At 40.0% G+C, this 20,084-nt stretch overlaps 2 protein-coding genes across 2 annotated transcripts; one reads left to right on the forward strand and one right to left on the reverse strand.

The window, feature by feature from the left end:
* Positions 1-1,321: 1,321 nt before the first annotated feature.
* On the forward strand, positions 1,322-6,527 carry znf511 (zinc finger protein 511). Its single transcript, XM_061039664.1, has 6 exons — positions 1,322-1,550; positions 1,650-1,723; positions 3,714-3,915; positions 4,470-4,594; positions 4,995-5,261; positions 5,534-6,527. The coding sequence occupies exons 1-6, from the start codon at positions 1,383-1,385 to the stop codon at positions 5,604-5,606; spliced, it is 909 nt and encodes a 302-aa protein (XP_060895647.1). The 5' UTR covers positions 1,322-1,382; the 3' UTR covers positions 5,607-6,527.
* Positions 6,528-7,185: 658 nt separating this feature from the next.
* msx3 (muscle segment homeobox 3) lies at positions 7,186-8,922 on the reverse strand. Its single transcript, XM_061039666.1, has 2 exons — positions 8,373-8,922; positions 7,186-7,757 (listed from the first exon to the last, which is right to left on the reverse strand). The coding sequence occupies exons 1-2, from the start codon at positions 8,716-8,718 to the stop codon at positions 7,351-7,353; spliced, it is 753 nt and encodes a 250-aa protein (XP_060895649.1). The 5' UTR covers positions 8,719-8,922; the 3' UTR covers positions 7,186-7,350.
* Positions 8,923-20,084: the final 11,162 nt, after the last annotated feature.

Consider the following 20,084-nt stretch of genomic DNA (forward strand, 5'->3'; position numbering starts at 1 on the left):
CATTTGAGGCTCAGAGACCACATGAGTCACAACCTTAGCCTGTAAAAAGAGTTATAACAAAAAGACAATAAAGTGCTGAGTGAGTCAGATTAAATTAACAGACGTGTAAGTGTTAAAAACTCTTCATTTAACTTCACATAGGACTATAAATAAAAGTATGAATTAAATTAACAGACGTGTAAGTGTTAAAAACTCTTCATTTAACTTCACATAAATAAAAGTATAAATTCAATTATATAGGAAAAAACCCTGTTAAGGGTTATAAAACAGATTATTGGAGAAAGTTGCCCCTGCCCCAACCTTTCCCGACAACTTTATCATTTTCACAGATTGGTCAGGGAAATAGTAGCCTATAATTAAATATAAGTAGCCTGCATATTTTCCTTGACTTTTTCCCCCATTTTCAACTAATATGTCACTTTTCCAAAACGAAGGGAAGCTTTATTTACAATGATGTAGCTTTACAAAAAAGGATCATACTGGTCAGATTCAAACAACTAGGCCTACATTTAGTTAAAACATTATACATAAAAAAGAAAAGAGGAAGTCTACCTTACAGCCATTCACTTTAACTAAAACCTTTAAAGTCTATGAAGAAGACAGAGACCAAGCTTTGTCCCTAAGAGGCCTTTGTCTCCACCTACTGGTGTAATAATGGACTAGTCACTTTCAATTGTGTTCATTCCTGAACAGAAAATGTAAAGTGAGATGACATTTTGCGTGTTTGCTGTACTTGTTACCTGCGAGAGGGAAAATATAAATTAAAAGCTACTGGAAATCCTAACATTTAAATTCTTCATAGGCTGCATCCGACTCTTTATTGTTATTTTACTGAATTCAAAGAACAGTAATGTACAAATACTTCAGGTAAATAGACAGTAGCACATGCTAATCAAATGAAAGAGGGATTAGAATAACAAAATAGTATTGTACATATAGGTTACATGAATACGGACGTCCCATGAAGTAAACAAATATAGCCTAGTATTATTATTATTATTTTTTAAAACTTTTTGGGACATAAGGGAAGTAGGAAAGCATAAATAAATAATTAAAATAATATATACCAAAAATAAAATAATACATTTAATTTGTAACGCACAAAACATCTCAAAGTGCTACAGGAAGAGAAATAAAATAGAAACAAAAACAGATTTAATCAACTAAGCAACTAACGAAACTAAAAGCACAAGCAGAAGGCTTTGTGTATATACATAGACAATAAAGTAAATAAATCAACAAAGATTCATATCTAGATTTTTTTTTTAAACACCCGCCAAAATGCTAATGACTTCGTCATCATTCTGCGACGATTACAACCACAACAACGGCAGTACTTCAACGATACAGTCAAAGTGGGCAAATGAAAACGTCGGGAAACGATGCTGCAGCCAGAAACAGTCCGACTTCTAACAGAGGGACAAATGTTAGTAAAAAGCAGCGATGTAGGAAACACACAGGAGCCGGGGCTCAGTGAGCCAGAGGAGGGAAACCCGTTCAACTTCACCCCGCAGCTCATCCGCCTGCAGCAGGACCACCAGCTGTTTGAGGTAACTTAGCAACAAGAAGAATAACAGACTGACCAATAACAACACAGTGACCCTACTAACTAACACATTCTGATATAAAAACTGATGAATCTGTTACAGGATGGAGACATTCACAGACACATGTATCTACAAGATCTCTACGTCTCAGAGACAGACGACAAAACAACCCTCAGGTAAGACTATATCCGGTTATAATCAATCAAGCTTTATTTATACAGCACCTTTCAGACAAATTAAACTGCAGTTCAAAGTGCTTAACAAGAGTGCAGAAAAGTTGTTGACAAAAAGTAGTTTATAAATAATAAATTTATAAATATAAATAATGCACACCAATAAGAATTAAAAAATATGTATACAAATAAAATAAAAATAAAATACGAGACATAAAACCAACAAGATATTAAAATAAAAACATAAGAGGAAAATATTTAAAATTGTCGTAGGATAAAAAAAGACAATACAGTAATGTTAAGATTTGAATTTATATAAAACACTATATAAAAGAGCCAGACTGAATAAATGAGTTTTAAGACTGCGTTTAATAATCTTGATAGTCTCCTCTCAGACCCTCAGGAAGGTCGTTCCACAGTCTCGGAGCGTAACAGCTGAAAGCAGCATCGCCAAAGGTTTTTGTCCTGCTCTGTGGAACAACTATCGTTTGGCCGTGCTATAACTGTCGTTTTGGCTGTGGGCTGCATCCAGCTAACAAGCAACAAACTCTTTACTGTAGTATGTGGCACACTTCATTTTAGATTTTACATAAAAAAATCAAAGAAGATTTGGTGTATAACGCAGCACATTCACACACTGCTACCAGTCAAGTGTATTTATATCACATTTCAGCAACAAGGCCATTTAAAGAGCTTCACACACAACATCAAAAACATCATGACAAACATTTTTGTACTTTTATAAACTCAATGCAAACAATTACAGAGACAGATATTATGGAGTAAGATTCTAATTATTCTAAAGATCAGCTTTGAGTCTGATTGGACACACAGGTGCTGACAGGAAGTGACCAGAGGCAAAGCACAACATTGAGGGCAGTTCTTGAGAGCTCTAATCAGTATAGAAACCGTCTTATAAGTCGTCGTTATCAAACAAAAACCATCGTCATTACCATCATCATCATCAATAATATGGAGACCATCATCATTAAGTTAGTAGGTATTCATGAAAGAGCTGGGTCTTTAGCTTTTTCTTAAAGGTGCAGAGGGACTCTGCAGATCGAATGGAGTTTGGAAGTTCATTCCACCACCGGGGGGCGACAGAGGAGAAGAGTCTAGTCAGAGACTTAGGACCCTGTTGTGAAGATAAGAAGATAAGATAAAATAATCCTTTATTGATCCCCAGCGGGGAAATTCAAGTACTGCAGCAGTAAAAGACAAGAAGAAGAGCGTGCATATAGTACAAATAAAAATTGGAATATATAGCAATAAAATAAAGATATAGATAAAGGTACTATGTATTTACGACTATTATAAGCAAGAATTAAGTAAACAATACACCAATTCAAATCTTAACTATACACCTAAAACTATACAGGACATCGAGACGTATTAAGTGGCAAGTTGAATTTATAGTGACCAGTTATCAGATAAAGTGACAGAGTTGAAAATAAGGTGGCCAAAAGTAAGCAATAAATATTAAAATAAGCATCTAGAAATGATATGAAATGAGTGACAGAGTCCAGGGTATGTCAGTGTGACAGCCACTGCTGTTGTACAGTATAGGTTGAAATGAAACCACCATACCCAACTTACTATTAAATTAGAGTAATACAGGTGATATGTAAAATGAACTATTATACTTGACTTTGACATCATATCATGATTTAGTGGGGTACACACTACAAGATAATCGGGCTGATTTCCACCCTTCGACCTGGGTACCTAGGCATGACTATTTTGTGTCTTATTTCTAATTCAAAGCACTTTTTTGTATCTTGTTAAGCATACTCCACTATTGGTCGTGTGGACAAATCTGTTCATTTCATCCCAACATTTTTTACTCTTAAAAGAAAGAAATTAACTACCAAATGCATTTTGTGCCTTTTTGGCAACAACTGTGGCTTACATCTTTTCCAGCGATGGCTGATCCTGCAACCAGTTAATGTCGGTGTGGGTCAGTCACTGTCGTGCTCCTCTTGTCTTCTCTCAGTGTGTCAGAATTCGCCTGTCACATTTCTGGCTGCAGTGCGGTCTTCAGCACTTTAGAGGAGTACGAGCACCACTACAACTCCCTGCACAGACACGTGTGCTGCTCCTGCCGGCGCTCCCTGCCAAGTGCTCGACTCCTGGACATTCACATTCAGGAGTGGCACGACTCCCTCTTCACTATCCTCGCCCAGAGACAGGATATGGTAAGTCAAAAAGACAGAATGTCTCTCTAGTTGTGTTCTTTATGATCTTATTATGTACTTCATATTATTTAAGCTGAGAGCAAAAAGCTGTATGCAAAGGAAATTATTTTAAATAAACTGAAAATGAATGTTTTATCTTACATCTGGTTTGGGACACTGACTCAACATACAGTAGGTAGGCATTAGGGAAATAACCCTTGTTGTTATCGGGTATGGACTTAAGTCAGTAAGGCCCCTTTTCTCTGATCATGATAACAATTTTAACTTAAAGATTGTGGGTTAAAATAACACTTTGGGAAAAACCTGTCTCTTGTGTTTAACATGTTTGCATCCTCACATTCAAACTAAACATTATACACATTTCCTGTGTTTGTCATTACAAATCCGATTTCTTCAAACAATAATTTTTTTATCTAAAGGTTCAAAAACCCTGCTTATACTTTTAGTATTTATTCAACAAGTTTGTCTAGTGTAAGCTCTTGTTGAATTATAAATAAATATCCCAGAACGTCACACGTCTGAGCTGATTCCTGACTCCTTTTTCACATTTTCAGTACCAGTGTTTGGTGGAGGGCTGTGGACAGAAGTTCAGGACGAGTCAACACAGGAAGCAACATCTGATAAAAGTTCACAAGTATCCCCCAGACTTCAGATTTGATAAAACCAAAAAGGACAGGGGGTAAGGCTGTACCTCTTCTTTTGTCCACTAGATGGCAGCATAGTGCCAGAAGAGACGTTAGTTTCAGTCAAAGAGAGTTGTGTTTGTTAATGTATAAGGATGATTCTCACTGAATTTAATCTTTTGTGTAAATTGTTGTAAAATTGAAGCAGTATTTGTTTTTTATTATTTCAAATTCTTTAGTTGAATATGTTTTTTTGTGAGATTCTTGGCTGCTGTCTTTGAAACTTTTTTTGAATTTCACTTTCAAAATGAAGCTCCGGAGTCAATTATTTATAAAAAAAATTATATTCTGAACCACCAAACTGTAAAATATTGTCTTAAAAAGCCTTGTTTGTGTATGTTGGTTTACCATGTCTATTTATTTCTGATATCTTTTTATTTTTGTTAATGGACCCAGGGAGACAAAGAGACCACAGCAGAAAGACACATCCATGGAGGTAGCAGAGAGTGTGTGTGAGTCTGAGGGTGTGTGTGAGGTTATGTGTGATGTGCTGTCTGACCAACCCGAGCACGGGGAATCCATGGAGACGCGAGATGTGTCGGAGGAAGAGGCTGCTCGCGCGGCTACATCTGCCATTACTGAGGATCATGCAAACCTCTCTGCTGCTGCTCACAGCGCGGCGAACACAAGCTCTCAGCCGCTGAAACCACAATACTCCTACAGGTGAGTCTGGATATGAGGTCTGGTAGTAAGAACATCAGCTGTTTTGTGAAATGTTAAGGTTAACTCTGGGAATTCAGAAAAAAATAAGGTTAAGGTTAAACGTTGCAATAACGTTGTTAACTCTGGGTTAGGCAACATATATAATTCATGTTCAATATTATATTATTCTAATGTATGCTGGTTGACCTCTTCATTTTATTTACTACTATATTTTCTTATTTAAGCAACAAGCAGTCAGAAGTACTTAACAGCACCCATGATTTGTCCCACAGGGTCCCTACAAACGTGTGCTTCGGTCACGGCTCAGTCCGAGGCTTCAGAGGGCGACGAGGAAGGAGGAAATGATGAAAATCCAGATTTAAACTTTCTCTTCTTCATGATGTGTACATTTATACCCGTGCTGGGTAACACAGTATATTCAGAATCCTATGTGTCGGCCTTAAAATAAAATGTTTTTATAAAATATAAAGTGTTGTGTAAAGGAATTTATCTACAGGATGAAGAATAAGTAGAGTTGTGTGTTCTACTCTGCTGTGTGGCTCCCGTCTCACAAAGCATCCTTCCTGTTACTGCATCACTGTTGTCTTCATTTTTAACAAGCTTTTTGTCACATCAGCTCCTAAAAAGTATATATTGACCCTGATCTGGTTAAAAGTGTGACTTTAATCTAAATGCACGTGTTGTACATTTAAAAGAATGACTGAATGCAGCTCGATGCTGTATCTTTAAATTACACGTCATGTGAATGTTTTCAAACTAGAAAACTTTATGGGGGACAAAAAAAAAGAAAAAAAAAACAATGTTTACATAATAGATTTTAATAAAGTACAAAACAACTTTTCACACATCAAATATATAAAATATTCTGTACATTAATGACTGATCGTCGTCCGTCAGTCATGTTGAGCATTCTGAGTGTTTGCAAAAATAGTTAAAGACCTTTATTTATTTTACATGTAGTGATGAATCTGTCTGTGGTCTTGGACTTATAAGAGCTCTTTGAACATCTGTGCAAATCGAAAAATCTCCCCTTTGAGGTAAAATTAAATTGAACTGACAACAGTAAATATTTGTCCAACTGAGAAAAATAATGAAGAAGTTAGAACCAGAAAGTGTATGACTTATAGATTGTAATTGTAAATTCACTTTGAAAGATCTCGTGGCTGATATAACATTGACCAATTCACTGTGCAATATTCAACAGCTTCATGTTTTAAGACGAATCCTCTAAATAATGTTTTTAATTTCATCACAAAAGCAACAAAACACACAAAGAAGACTTAGTGTGTCTCGTGACTTTCTAAAAATAATGATTATAAATATAAACAGACTGTTGCACTATAAATGTGTTTTGTAAAATCAGCACTTTTAGCTTCTGATCTTAAAGATAGCAGTCTCTGTCCCTCTAGCTGATACAGAGAAAGTCTGATGATGAGCCATAAATGATCATTCAGTCCGTCAGAGTATACTAAGGGTCTAATTGTTTTCGCTCTGCTGCGTTTACGGTCCTCCAAAATAGAAACACTCAAGGTGAGAAAATGTCAAAGGCCTCTGGTAGGGAACATGGAAAGTTGTTGCTTTAAACCCAAATTTACAGGCATTTAAATAAACACGTCCTCTTTATGAAAACTCAAGTTCATGCAATGAAAAGCCCAGAAAGGCTTACATTTAAAAAACGTATTTTTAAACCTGCTCTGTGGAATTTTAGAAGAACAGATTAAACTGAATTTACTAAAAATGTCGATAATTAACTGTAACTGTAAGTCTTCAGTTTTTCATTTACAGAGAATAAACATGAAATTGTAAAGGAATGACAATCAGCGGGAGAGAAAAAAAAACCATTTTTCTCTATCCGAAAGGAGCAAACTTCAATAAAGTCAGAAACGAGCAACATTTGTGTTAAAAAAAATATATGTTTTGGGACATCACGTTATTTCAGTTTGTACAAATACGGAATTTAAGATATTTAAAATAAGATTTAAGGCAGTTGGTCTCAGAAAATGGATTTGTTTTGCAGTAGGGGTCGGTTGCTATGTGAAGGTATTTTTAAGGCAGCTGTCCGGGTGATGCAGTTCAAAGTTAACTCGGGTTAAGACAAGTAGTACATCCCATACGGTCCACGGAAGAGTCCCGGGACATGTAAGGCAGGCCTCGGTCCGGTCAGGGCCCCGTACAGGGCCGGAGCGCCCAGTGGTGCGTTCAGGGGTAAAGGAAAAGCGAAGGCCGGCATCAGCGGCTTCGCGGCCAGTTTGTACTTCTCCAGCTCGGCCTCCTGCAGTCTCTTGGCCTTGGCTCTGCGGTTCTGAAACCAGATCTTGACCTGAGTCTCTGTGAGGCCGAGCGAGCTGGAGAACTCGGCTCTCTCCGCGATGGAGAGGTACTGTTTCTGACGGAACTTTCTCTCCAGAGAGAGCAGCTGAGAGGTCGTGAAGGGAGTCCTGGGTTTCCTGTTGTTCTTGTGTTTCCGAAGGTTGCACGTGCTGGGGCTGGGAAGTCCTGGAAAGTAGAAAATCACATTATTACTGCATTATAATATATATAAGCCATATGCACCATGTGGTTAAATTCACACTGCCACTATACCACCACCCTCAAAACAACATCACAACACTCTTCATAACAGTAACAGGCAGTGCAGGAATAGCATGTTTGAAATGTGCAATAATAAAAAGGTCATATAAAATGTAAGACTGCACTGAGGCACTTAAAAAAAACTTTTTTTTAAGACCATATTACGTAGGCTGATGTGTAAGTGTGTTTGGTTGAATGCTAGTGGACATGAGTGTGTGTTTTATTTTCAATAAATGCTTTCTATTTTATTATTTTTTATCGATGATATAGCTTAAGTAAAGTCAAGAAAAAAGACAAGCATTGGGGGAAACATCTAAAAGTTTAATTATCACGTCATGTTAAAGGGCTGTGATTATCAATGGACGATGTTTTCACTTTCTAACATGGAAATTCCCTCATCAGTTTACTTCCAGAGTTTTGAATATTTTGTACCATCATTGTACTGTTTCAAGAACAGTTTAAAAACGTAGAAAGTTTCGGAAAGAAATGTAGGTTACTCAGTTTTTTTTAAATAAGAAATAACAGTATTTTTGCGCTTACTTGGAGGGGATGCGTAAGGAGCGTGAAACCAGGGGCTCGACTCCCTGTCACTGAGGTCCACCGCCTCTGCTTTGGACCGGTAGAGTCCCCTCGGTGACGCACACTCGGTCTCCTCCACTTGGACGCAACCCGAGTCGGGCTCGGGGGAGCGCAGGCTTCTGTCCGGCGTCCTGTCTGATATGAGAGACTCCACGCTGAAAGGCAGATCTGAACTTTTGGGTTTATATCTCCTGACGGATGACAGGTCCAGCTCGTCCGTCACCCGGTCCTCTGGAGAGGTTTCCCCCGGAGCAGCCGAGGGAGGTGATCCTTGCGCAGGATTCATTACGCACGACTGAGGTGCCATACAATCAATTTCCCTGCCGCTCTCTTTGCTTCTGTTGTTGTTTTCGCGTATTCACTCGAGGAAATCTGTGTTATTGCCCAGGTTCCTCTGGTGAAGCGCAGCTGCTTGGTGAACTTCAGTTTTTGCGCACGTAATCTCCTCTCCTCCAGTGAAGTGCAACAAGTTTCTCTTTCATCTTACCGCCTGCCTATCAGCGTGTCGGTGTTTCCACGTCACTCTTCTGAAAGTGTTTCTCATAGGTCGGGCTTTTAATGACAGTGTTTTGGTCTTCTTCACGGGCCCGTGGTCCACTGACGGACGTGAAACTCTGTCAGGGGCGGAGCGAAGAATCCTATTCTCATAATACACCCCCCCCCCCCCCTTTTTGGACTACCCTGTCCCCCTCTCCCTCCACCTTCTGACCTTCTCCCATTGTGGGCTCCTACATCAGCACCATCATCCTGCACAATGCTGACACACTGGCATTGGTTGGTTTAATTTGTTAACACTTACAAAATGCAATAAAACACCTGTGACAGCATGGAGACGTGTAGAGGAGAGAACTTCTTTGATATTCCCTGAGACTTTTCATTATTTCACACTGATAACGCTCATGATATACTTTATGATGGATGTTAATGACAAGTTTTTAACAATATTCTGCTTCTATTGTAAATTTTGTGACCTCTAAAAATCAAGACTTGACCGCCCCTTCCAAAAGAGCTTCACTTAAATATTTAAGTCCTACTTTGAGATTATTCCTATCATGAATATTTTACTATTAAAAGTGCTTTGAATAGATTTTTGTAATACGCAAGATGTTTCTTCAGAAAATAATTATCAACAACTCTGCAGTTTACCTTCACTTAACTCTGTTTTTTTGGTTTCCTGCCTCAACATTATTGTCTTGATTTGCTTTTACCACGCGTATCAACTCTGTGTTAAGCATCAACAGGTGGATGTTCTACCTGCTGAGTATTAATGACTGTCAGCCAAAGTTAGCAACTTGCAAGTGAGCATACAGTTTGCAGAATAGCAGCTGAGAGGCAGACATTTAAGCCATCAGTAAAGATCAAAACAGATCTACAGATTGTGTTTACAGCTTGTGCACCGACTTCAGAGATACACTGGCCAAATCTTTAAGTTTGAACCGATATGTTGTTTAAAGAAGAAGCAATAAAAAGTAAAAAAAAAACACTTCCAAAACATCTTAAATAAAAAGAACAACCTTGGGTTTCAGGCCTTGGCAACTTCAAAATAACCTCAGTTATGTTTGTGACTGTTTATTTGTATCCTCGTTAACCACTAACCAAGATAGCAGCTAGCGCTCAGTGGGTCACACATGTAAACAAAACAAAGAAACAACTTTAAACCAAAGGCAAAAAAACAGGCAAAATACCAAAAAGACAAACTGTATGATTTTAATCACCTTATAAAACTCCATATGTGACATTTTCTTCATAGACTACATCACACAAAAATCCATTCTCAAGCAGCGCCCCCTTCAGGCCTGGAGCACTTCCATTGCTGCCGTGGTTTTCCTGTTGCGTTTGTTTTTGACTTTGCTGCATTTATATATTTGCAACATGTTTTGCTGTCAGTGCATTTATTTTTTGGCTTTTGGCCACATGTTGCTTCATTTGCGTTTATTATTTCGCACCAAAACGACCAAACAAACAACGATTCTTGTTTGTTTTGTTGCCTGTTACAGCGTCTTGTCTGCCATCGTCCAGGATCGGGGAAAAAAAAAGGAAAGAATGCCAATTTAAAAAACTGATTCAAAATCTCTCCACCTATGTGTCTCGGTGAAATCAGCTCAGTAAAGTTTAGTTTGTTTCATCATGCAGCCGGAGCCGTAGTGCTGTTACTTCTTGTAGCTTCTTGTTTAAAAAGTTGAGCCTGAGAAATGTTGACAGTAGTTTATCACTTTCATTAAAGCAGTAGTGTGATCCAGGCGGTGATTTACTGTTCTTTTTATACGCTCAAGAGTTATTATCACTATAGATTTCTATCTTGTGGCCTGTAATCAAATTATCTATGGATGTGTACTGCACATAATTCAACCTATTGTGCTCATTGTGTGCAATCCCTTTGAGAGACAGTAAAACCACAACTAATGTTGCAGAGGCCCATTGAGGAGGCCAGTCCAAATTGCTCTTGTTCTGTAGCTCTTCAAATGAAATCATTTTCAGTGAAACTCAATATGTGAGAGTATTTTTTTCCTCTTTTATGGGAACTGTTGTTTGGCCTGCAGCAGCTCACTGACTGTCTCTCTGTAGGACAATTGTTTAAACCCAGTTAACTGTTTCTCTGCCCGAGGTACATTTCTGCTTTGATCCTGCTGCGCCTGGCGCCTGTCTGCTCCCTCTCTCCCCCCTCCCTCTCTGTGTGACAGTGATGGATCGCTGGGAGGCCGTACGAGCTTTCAATGACTGTAATTTAGTGCCCGACAACATTACATTCTCCTCTACTTACAGTGATTATTACCACTCTCTCTCTCTCCCTCCTCCTGTTTGACAAGGGATGTAGTGCTGTCTGTAATGTTTTGTTTCACTCGCATTGTTTCTTAATGAAAGAGTCGATGCTGTTTCCTGCTCATGTGAGCTGCACAGGAATGCCAGAAATTCTATAAGTTCTTTCATTGACTATCTCCTCAATTTGTATGTCTCTATTATTATTCAATTGAAATAGGAAATTGGACATTCATTTTTTATAAGTGGGATTTTTTTCTTGTTTTTGGGTGTTTCTCTAACAAACAAACAAACAACATGTCAAATGGAGCCAGAGGTCCTCTTCTGCTAAGTGCTACCATATTAGAAAGACTTTAACTCTGTTACTGAGACATGCTACACACACATTAGGCTGAAATACACACACATGCACAAACAGGATCCTATGGACACGCACTAATGGAGAGATGTCAGGGTGAGGGGCTGCACATGAAAAGAGCAGCCGAGTAGTTAGGGGTTCGTAGCCTTGCTAAAGGTCACCTCGAGAGGGAACGGGCACCTCTTCAGCTACCAGACCAGTTTCCAGACTGGTTCTGCACTGGGGCTTGGACCCAACTCCCCACAGACTGGGCTGCTGCCGCCACAAAACCCTGATACTGCTTTGGAATATCTGTAACAATGCAGATTTTTTCCTTCAATCTGTGTGAACTGAAATATTAATTGCACTACTATATATAGAATGTATCAGCTGAGGCTGAAGATAACATCATTAGCAGTTCTTTGGTGACGATTCAAAGTATTGATCAGGTGACATCAATATAAAGTTAAGAGATCAACCAAATATGTTTTCACTTTGTACAAAATTGTTGTGCCACTTGATCCACTTATGAATCAGATACGTCGCTGGATAAACAAAGACGTTGGCCTGTCTTTGGCACTGAAGGAAAAGTCGCCAAAGCCATAATGTTTTGACCTCAATGTGACATTGAATCCCTTCTTTGGACTGTGATATGATCTTTGCTGATTTTGTATCGTGTAATGAAACCTGTTTTGGAAATAAAACAAAATGATTGAACCTTTTTTCTCACCTAAAACAACTTTAATCTGATTTGACTGTTTTTTACTTCTAAAGTCTTGCAGAATAAATTTGAAGTTATAAAATAAATACAGTTCTTTTGGATATAACGGAAAATGAAATCTATATTAATATAAACTGTTGTATTTTTAGATATACCTTGTAATTTTTATACATGTACATTTTTAGTTCAGTGGTTCTCAACTGGTGGGTCGGGACCCAAAAAGGGGTCGCAGAGCTGTTTTCAGTTGGTCACAAATGTTTGTTTTGTTCTATTTCCTTTGTTGTCACATGTTTCGTCTGTAAGAGGTCCAAACTGCACAATTCTTCATGAAATAAATCTGATTGGTTGAAAAATATCAGGAATACTGGGCGTGCATTTTCATGAAAGAGTCGGTGGTGGGTCCTGAGGCTAGACCAGTTGAGAACCACTGGTTTGGATACACCCCTTTGTTTTGGGCGCCGCAAATATCTGTGAGAAATGTCATGAGAATTTATTCAATATTGAACAATTTATCTAAAAAAAACAGAATCATAAAGTTCACCTGCTGGTTGACTTGAGGAACATTCAGTGGGTTTTAAGAGGGTATATTATACTCTCTAAAAATATTGTACTTTATTTTTGTATTTATAAAGCTATGATCTTAGTTTCCCACATAACACACACACACACACTTAAAAAACCTGCTGGCGTACCAAAGTGGAGAAATGTTTAAGGAGCTGGTTGTGGTTTCTAAAAGAGTTCTCCTTTCGTACCCAACATGTCGAGGCAGGCTCTTTATATTTCATTTTTTAAATCGTCCTCTTTCATGAGAGTTGGCAGGACTTGCAGTTATCCTAAGCAATCCGTGGGGAGGGGGGCTGGAGTCGTGTGGGATAAACATTTATAAAACGCACAGCGGGGGGGGGAACTCTGCGGTCAAAGTGTATCGTCTTAAAAAGAGACGGGAGGCCCGCCTGGTGGAGCATAACAGAACATTATCCCGCGTCTGAGTGGAGCGGCCAACATTCGGATGTCAAAATGTCAAACTATTTAAGATCGCAAACCTTCTTTTCCATTCTGACCTTTACAATAAATCAGACTTTTATAAGTATTCTGTGTATTGTGACGCACACATTGAAGTGTTAATTGTCACATGGCACATGTATCGAATGATTTCATATTCACCCCATTATCTTCACTTTAACTTAAAGGTACAGTATGGACTTTCAAACTGTTGTGAAACAGCTTCAGCTTAATGCCGATGCCTCTACATGACCACGAAGAGCAAACCACACTCTCATCAAGATGACTGTCTCGTCTGTTAGTTTTTAATGTCTGCCACTGATACCACCAGGCCGGATTCCCATGACGCTGTTTACAGCATGAAGCCCGAAAGAGCCTTTGTTTACGCTTAGCAGGGAAAGCTTCAAAGTGAGAGGTACTGTATGTTACCCAATTAAAAGAAGCAAGACCAGATTTTTAGTCGGAGAATATACTCATACTTACAGGATTGGATCAACAAAGAGATGAGACGGACGGCTTTGTTCACAGGGGCGGCAAAAGTCGACACAACCTACTTTGCACAAAGCTGCTGTGAGGAATCTTCATTTTGTGGCGATAGATAATAACTGGAAACAGACTTAAACTTGCTTACTATTTGTCTTGTTGAACCGGCTTACAAATCACAAATTAACACTTAAATGCTGCACCGGGCTTGCAGCACTCTCACTGTCAGTCGGCTTGACTTCTATTGGTGTCACATTGATTTCTGAAAAACAGAACCCACACACGGCTCTGGTTCAGGTTCACTCAGGCCCAGTCATGTCAGTCATGTCAGAAGGGATGTTGAGGGCCCGAGGTCTTCACAGAGTTGTTTCTCCTTATCTGATCTGAGCTTGAAGTGCACGGCAACCGCTCGTCAGCTTTCATTAGTTCTTTCATGTTTCACACCTTTAGCACAATATGTCATGTGAGCCGCCACTCTACCTCCACACAATCAAGATTAGGTATATGACCCTGTGTCTGTCATAACCAACTTCAATATTCTCCGTCTCCCAACCGGCTTCAGGTGGTGCTGGACCCGTGAAATCACCCCAGTATGTTTCTCAGGGTGTCACAGAGGAGGCTTGAACTTTTGTTTTAAGGCATACTGAACTTTTGGATCGTCATGCTAGCTTTACAGTTACAACCTAAAAAAAAAAAAAAATGCACAGAATTAAATGCAAGCTTACAAAAATGAAAAGTCTGTTCTCAAGTGTCGTAAACTTTTTTTTTTTTGCTGGTGTGAGGAACTTTTAGTTTGTGTCGATTTTGGCGCCCCCTGTGGACAAAGCACGACCTCTTATCTCTTTGAGTTCTGTTTTCCGATTAAAACATATTCTGATCTCCTCAAACAAACTACTCATTGTTATTATTCGCTAAGAAAAACATACAAACGGCCGTCTCATCAGCGGGCTGTTCATCACCTCGTCTGACTCCTACCCCGTGGCAGCGGCTTCAAACGATAAAAAGAGGTGTCTTAAAATAGTTCATCTTCTGGATGATTGTCTTTTCTTTAACTTTGGTATCTTTTAAAGAAGCATCAGTGTTCATTTCAGTCTTTCACATAAACATTTTAAAACTCCTCTCAGGATCTTTAAGTATGTTCAGTTATTCAGCGAGTCTAAGTTTAGATTGTCTGTTTTTGATTAGATTAGGTTCTTAAGTTGATGTCTCTGTAATTTCCTTGTCGAGGAGTACATGCTGAAGACTCGGATGGCAGATGATGCTTGAAACCTTTGTAATTACCTGATGGGTTGCTGATTGGTTAACTGCTTTTCATGTATCCTCTGTATGTTAGCATGACTCTGCTGCTGTGTGTGGGTGGGGGGGGGGGGGGGGGGGGGGAGTGTTGACAGGCCTGCGGCGAGCTGCTCATTACGCCTCTGTGTGTTTTGTATGTAGGATATTGGGTTTGGTGACAGGAAGGCGCGTTCCACATGGCGTCTGACAGAGACGAGCAGAGTGGTTGGCCGATGCCCGCGCTCGCTTGTGAGTCTTTCCCAACGGTGCCAGGTGCTAACAGGTGAACACAGAGATATTGTTGCTGTTTTGTTGTGATCAGGGGGGGGGGACAAAAAGCAACCGGACACCCTCTCTGCACTCGGAGCGAGCCAGGGGTGAGGGTGAGCTCAGTGACGGCGCTGACAGCAGGAGGAGAACTCAGATGGTAGCCTGCACTCAGTGATGATGACGGTGATGATGATGATATAGGAGAATTACCCTCTAACAGAGGCTTGGGATGTCATATTATCATAGGCTCCTCATTGTGTGGCCATGGCAGCAGATGTAGGGGGTGTTAGCATGAGGATGATGACAGCAGAGGAGCAGGGGACACCGCAGCGCTAATGGAAGTAAGAGGAGCCTGACACACAAGTCCAAAAACACACGCAAACAAGCCGAGTCAGAGATGCTCACTTGTGCTTCTGTATCTTTCCGCCTCGGCTACTGCAATTTAATTTTCACCCTCCCCAACACGTCGTCGCTTAATCGACTGCAAATGAACCAAAACGCTGCTGCAAGATTGTTGATTATGGGCCCAGCTGTTTTATTTTCCATACATTGTCTTCTAATCAATTTCAGAATTATTTTTAAGATCCCTGTTTGTGTTTGTAAAGCCCTGCATGATCGGGTACCTGTCTTTATCTCTGACCTGCGTGGTCCACCTCCACATCACCAGGGGTTCTGTCCAGGGTCTTCTTGTTGTCCCTCATGTGAAAACAAAAGGTGACCTTTGAGTTTGTGGCTCCGACGCGTTGGAAAACCCTTCCACTGCAATTATGCTCTGCAGTTACCTTCAAACAGTCTAGGCCTGTGAAGACTGTTTCGTCATGAGCCGGGGATCCAGCCGAAGATTTCTGCCTTTTAATAAGGCAGTTTTTTCTTACCACTGAAACTTCTGCTGCTTTGCTAAAGTGCTCATGATGGATAGGCCGGATCTTTGTAACATAGCAATAAGTAAGGTCTTTTTACCTGCTTTTTGTAACATAACAATGAGTAAGGTATTTTTACCTGCTCTTTTGTAATGTTAACAGACAATAAGTAAGGTATTTTACCTGCTTCTTGTAAAGTGTCTCGAGATAACACTTGTTATGAGTTGACGCTATACAAATAAAAGTTGATTGATTGAAACAGCAGTTGTTAATTGACTATTTGCAAATAAGGTCAAAGGTCCCCAATAATATTAAAAACTAACTTCTCAAATATTCAAATGTCCGCAGCTGCTCTGCAACATGCTGTGACGATTCAATCTGTGACTTATCCCACAGAAGAACCTGTTAGAAGAAGACTGGTCCATGAGACACACAAAACAATTTCATTCATGCTTGAATTTTTTGATTCGTATCTATTTAGCAAGCCAAGAAAATACAATGCCATGTTAACTAATCTTCACCAGATTGCTAGTCTGCATATGTTGAATATTAAGAAGTACTGACGTGTGCTGCCTTCTGTTCTAACTTCATTGTTAAAAAAAAAAAAATTCAATGTAACAAAGAATGAGCTGACTACTTAGTAGCCTCTTCCTAGTCATTATCAGAAAGAAAATCAAAGTGACATAAAGGAAAAGTTCAACATTTGGGGCAGTAAAGTTATTTTTGTTGCTGGCAGTAATGATGCATTCATGTGGTATTGAACACATCGGAAAAAACGAGTTTCCAAGTTGGAAAATGCACGTGAACGTCTGCTCAAGTCAAAGCAAAAACGCGAAAAAAATGTGTGCATGATTTGCCGACTTGGCGTCATTTTCATCATCAACATGGCGGGCAAAAGATGTTTTGTTTATGATCAGAACATTTTATTAAGTCACATATTCTCAACTGTTTGCTCAAATATGATTTGTTACGTGTTATTACCACATATTCTTTGTAGCATCCAGGTTGTTTGTTGTTGTTACAACATTTTGAGTCGGCGAATTTAAAGCACGTAAACTCACTGAAGTCGGAAGAACGACTTCCCAACTCGTAAACTGGGACCATTAGAGGAGCACATGAATGCAGCATAAACCAGTTAGCTTAGCTTAGCTTAGCACACGATCTAGAAACTGAGGGTAAAAAGCAGGCTTTGTTCTATAACAAAATCTGAATCATCCTGACGCATCATGTTGTTGTTTTAATATTAATGTGATATGATAACATGAATAAACAACATAAAATCTGTTAACAAGCTTCAGCGGTGTCACAAGTCTTCCTTCGCTGTGCTCAGACTGACTGACTCCCCCCTGCGCCGTAACACAACGTGTATGTGTGTTTTTTGGTCTCATCTTTCAGAGCAAGAAAACCAACAAGCATATTCAAATATCACGGTTCTCCTTTGAGGCGTAACAGCTAAAATCGTCATCTCTTGATGTTTCTCATTCTCTAACCGATCACATTTTAGCCTGAACCCCAAACAAAAGAGACGGACTGTTTCAGTCATCTTTAGTTCTCTTGTCTGCTAAACATCCTCACAGAAGATGAAAGATGGAGCAGATTATTTATTATCAAAGCATTTGTCATTAAATAAAGTGCATGTGGTGTGTTTGAAGTTCAATTTAATGGGGGGAAAAACTCCTGTTAAGATCTCTATTTAGTGATAACAACTTCATTCTTGGAGAGTAACTTCTGTGAAGCAGTAATCAACGTTTCAAAAGGGACTCATTCATATTTAAGATGTATATTTCCTTTCAGTGTGTGATTCACATGGACTTCAAAAGATGTTCTGGGCAAGTTAATTATGCCTATAAATTATAGTATTTTTGTTGACCACAGAGGGGCTGAAAACTGGAACAAATGGGGGTTACATGCCTTGCTTAGGGGCTTTTCTGCACAAGCTTGAAATGGTGGGAATTGCCCTTTTGCTTTCATGCAGATTTCTCAGACCATCAGTGGATTCGAGTCAGCGCGACTGCTCTGCTCACACACCTACACCGCCGACGGGCAGATCCCTGTTCTTTCAAATGACTTATGATTGAGAAAAAAAAAAAAAAAAAAGGTTTCATTAAAATATATTTAAGGCGCTAACTTGTGTTTGTGTGAGAATGAGAGTGCAGTGCCTGTGATCTCAGCGCGGTGACAACCTGAACAAATATGCTGAGTTGATTCCTCGGAGATTACAAAAGGTTCCACGTCGTCTCCTGAAGCTCTGAAAGAGATGGGAGGGCACCGCGGAGGCCCCTGAATAAACAACCATTAAATTCTCCCTACGCCTCCCGGAGGAAAAAAATAAAAAAACCTTTAGAGTTGGCGCCGTGCTTTAAATAAACCACAACAAAAACAGAATCAAAAGTGAAATAGTTTGAATGAGGAAGCCCATTTTACCTTTACTTTTAAAAAAAAATAAAAAATCTTTGACGGTGAGGCATATTAGCGGGCAGGCAGCTAAAGCGAGGAAGATGTGTGGAGGGAGAGAAAGGGGGGATGAAGGAGATGAAGGAGAAGATGAAAGCTTTGTTGTGCTGATGCTTAATGAGCTGGAAAACACAATTGAACTTCTCTGACTGTGGAAATTGCTGTGAGGGCATCGTAAATTAGCGCCAGTGTGGGAGCTAGCCTGCTGACAGAAAAGGGGGCTTTTGTGTGTTGAAGGCTTCTTCACAGGCCCGCGGACACTGAGATCCTCACAGCGGTGTCAGAGCTCGATGTGTCGCCGGAACGAGCAGCTCTGCGTGTCGTTCTTGAACATGGACGAGGGAACGGTTCGGTAACATTGAAATGCACACCGTAAACTGAAAGTGATTCATTTCCTCACCGCCTCACCTTATGATCTGTGTTTGCTTAAAACTTCTTGAACTATTTGACCCCAATCCAACCCACCAGGAACCGCGGTCAGAATCCGATTCAAGGTTTGTTGAAATGAAGATTTACACTGAAATGTGTCTCGGTGTTTTTACTGTGAATAACCGTAAACAGAAATAGAAGAAACTTGAAGTGCAACTGCTTTACTCCCACTGTCAGGAAAACCTAAATATAATTAAGTAGACTGTATAAAATATGCACTTTTTGAAATAGCTGTAGATTTTGTACAAATACGGATTTTGTCTGTAGAAATACAGAGCCGATGTGCAATGAACAACTTGTATTTTTGCAGTCCAGGCGTTCTCTGAGTCCTGCTACCTGATGGTCATTATTGTCCCATAGACAGACAGTTAGACAAAGAACATACAGGCGGAGGTACAAGTGTCAGACAGGAGATGAGTTTGAGACTTTTCTGATATTTAGTGAACTCCAAAAGGGTGACTCTTCATTCTGTCTTTGCAGGCTTGGCACATGCCTTCTGTTACTAAGTGGCTTCACATTGAAAGGCTCCGCGGCCGCTATTCTCTCTCCCACTGGGTGCCAGCCTCTCTGCCCTGGCAGCTGCTGGGCTTCAGAATAGACCCATAGTCTCCCCTCTGCAGGTGAGCTGCACAGCCAAAACAGGGCCCCTCAAAGGCCCTTTCAGATCCTCAATAGGAAACTGACTCGGGGAGAGAGGAATGGGCACACAATGGCCGCCTTCTCTGGACACAGAGAAGATGGAGATGAGCTATTGGGGTGCCGCTTTAGTGTTTCTTATAGCCATGTCGAGGAGAGGTGATGAGAGAAGAGAGGAGTAAACTTTTTGAAGGCGTGGCTTTTTTCCCCTCAGTGTTTTTTTGTTGTTTTTTTTAAGCTCAGTTTAGGGATATCCTGTCATCCTGCGTCTCCGATGTAATTGCTCTGCCTTTGAAACCTGACGAAACAAAATGTTTTTTTTCCATGTCCTGGGGTGATGGAGCTCCTATACACTCCTCCCCCCTCTCTCTTTCCTCCCCCTTCCACTCCACTCCTCCACTCCTCCACCACCCCAATCTACTGGATCTCCCTTTCGCTCCGGCAAAAAA

Source organism: Labrus mixtus, chromosome 6 (assembly GCF_963584025.1).
Source record: "Labrus mixtus chromosome 6, fLabMix1.1, whole genome shotgun sequence".
Taxonomy (NCBI): domain Eukaryota; kingdom Metazoa; phylum Chordata; class Actinopteri; order Labriformes; family Labridae; genus Labrus; species Labrus mixtus.

What these genes read in the sequence shown, in the direction of transcription:
- znf511 (XM_061039664.1), top strand. Translation starts at nt 1,383, where the DNA reads ATGCTGCAGCCAGAAACAGTCCGACTTCTAACAGAGGGACAAATGTTA. An exon ending in GACGACAAAACAACCCTCAG is followed by an intron (nt 1,724 to 3,713) that starts GTAAGACTATAT and finishes GTCTTCTCTCAG; the next exon opens with TGTGTCAGAATTCGCCTGTC. An exon ending in AAACCACAATACTCCTACAG is followed by an intron (nt 5,262 to 5,533) that starts GTGAGTCTGGAT and finishes TTTGTCCCACAG; the next exon opens with GGTCCCTACAAACGTGTGCT.
- msx3 (XM_061039666.1), bottom strand. Translation starts at nt 8,718, where the DNA reads ATGGCACCTCAGTCGTGCGTAATGAATCCTGCGCAAGGATCACCTCCC. An exon ending in TCCTTACGCATCCCCTCCAA is followed by an intron (nt 7,758 to 8,372) that starts GTAAGCGCAAAA and finishes TCTACTTTCCAG; the next exon opens with GACTTCCCAGCCCCAGCACG.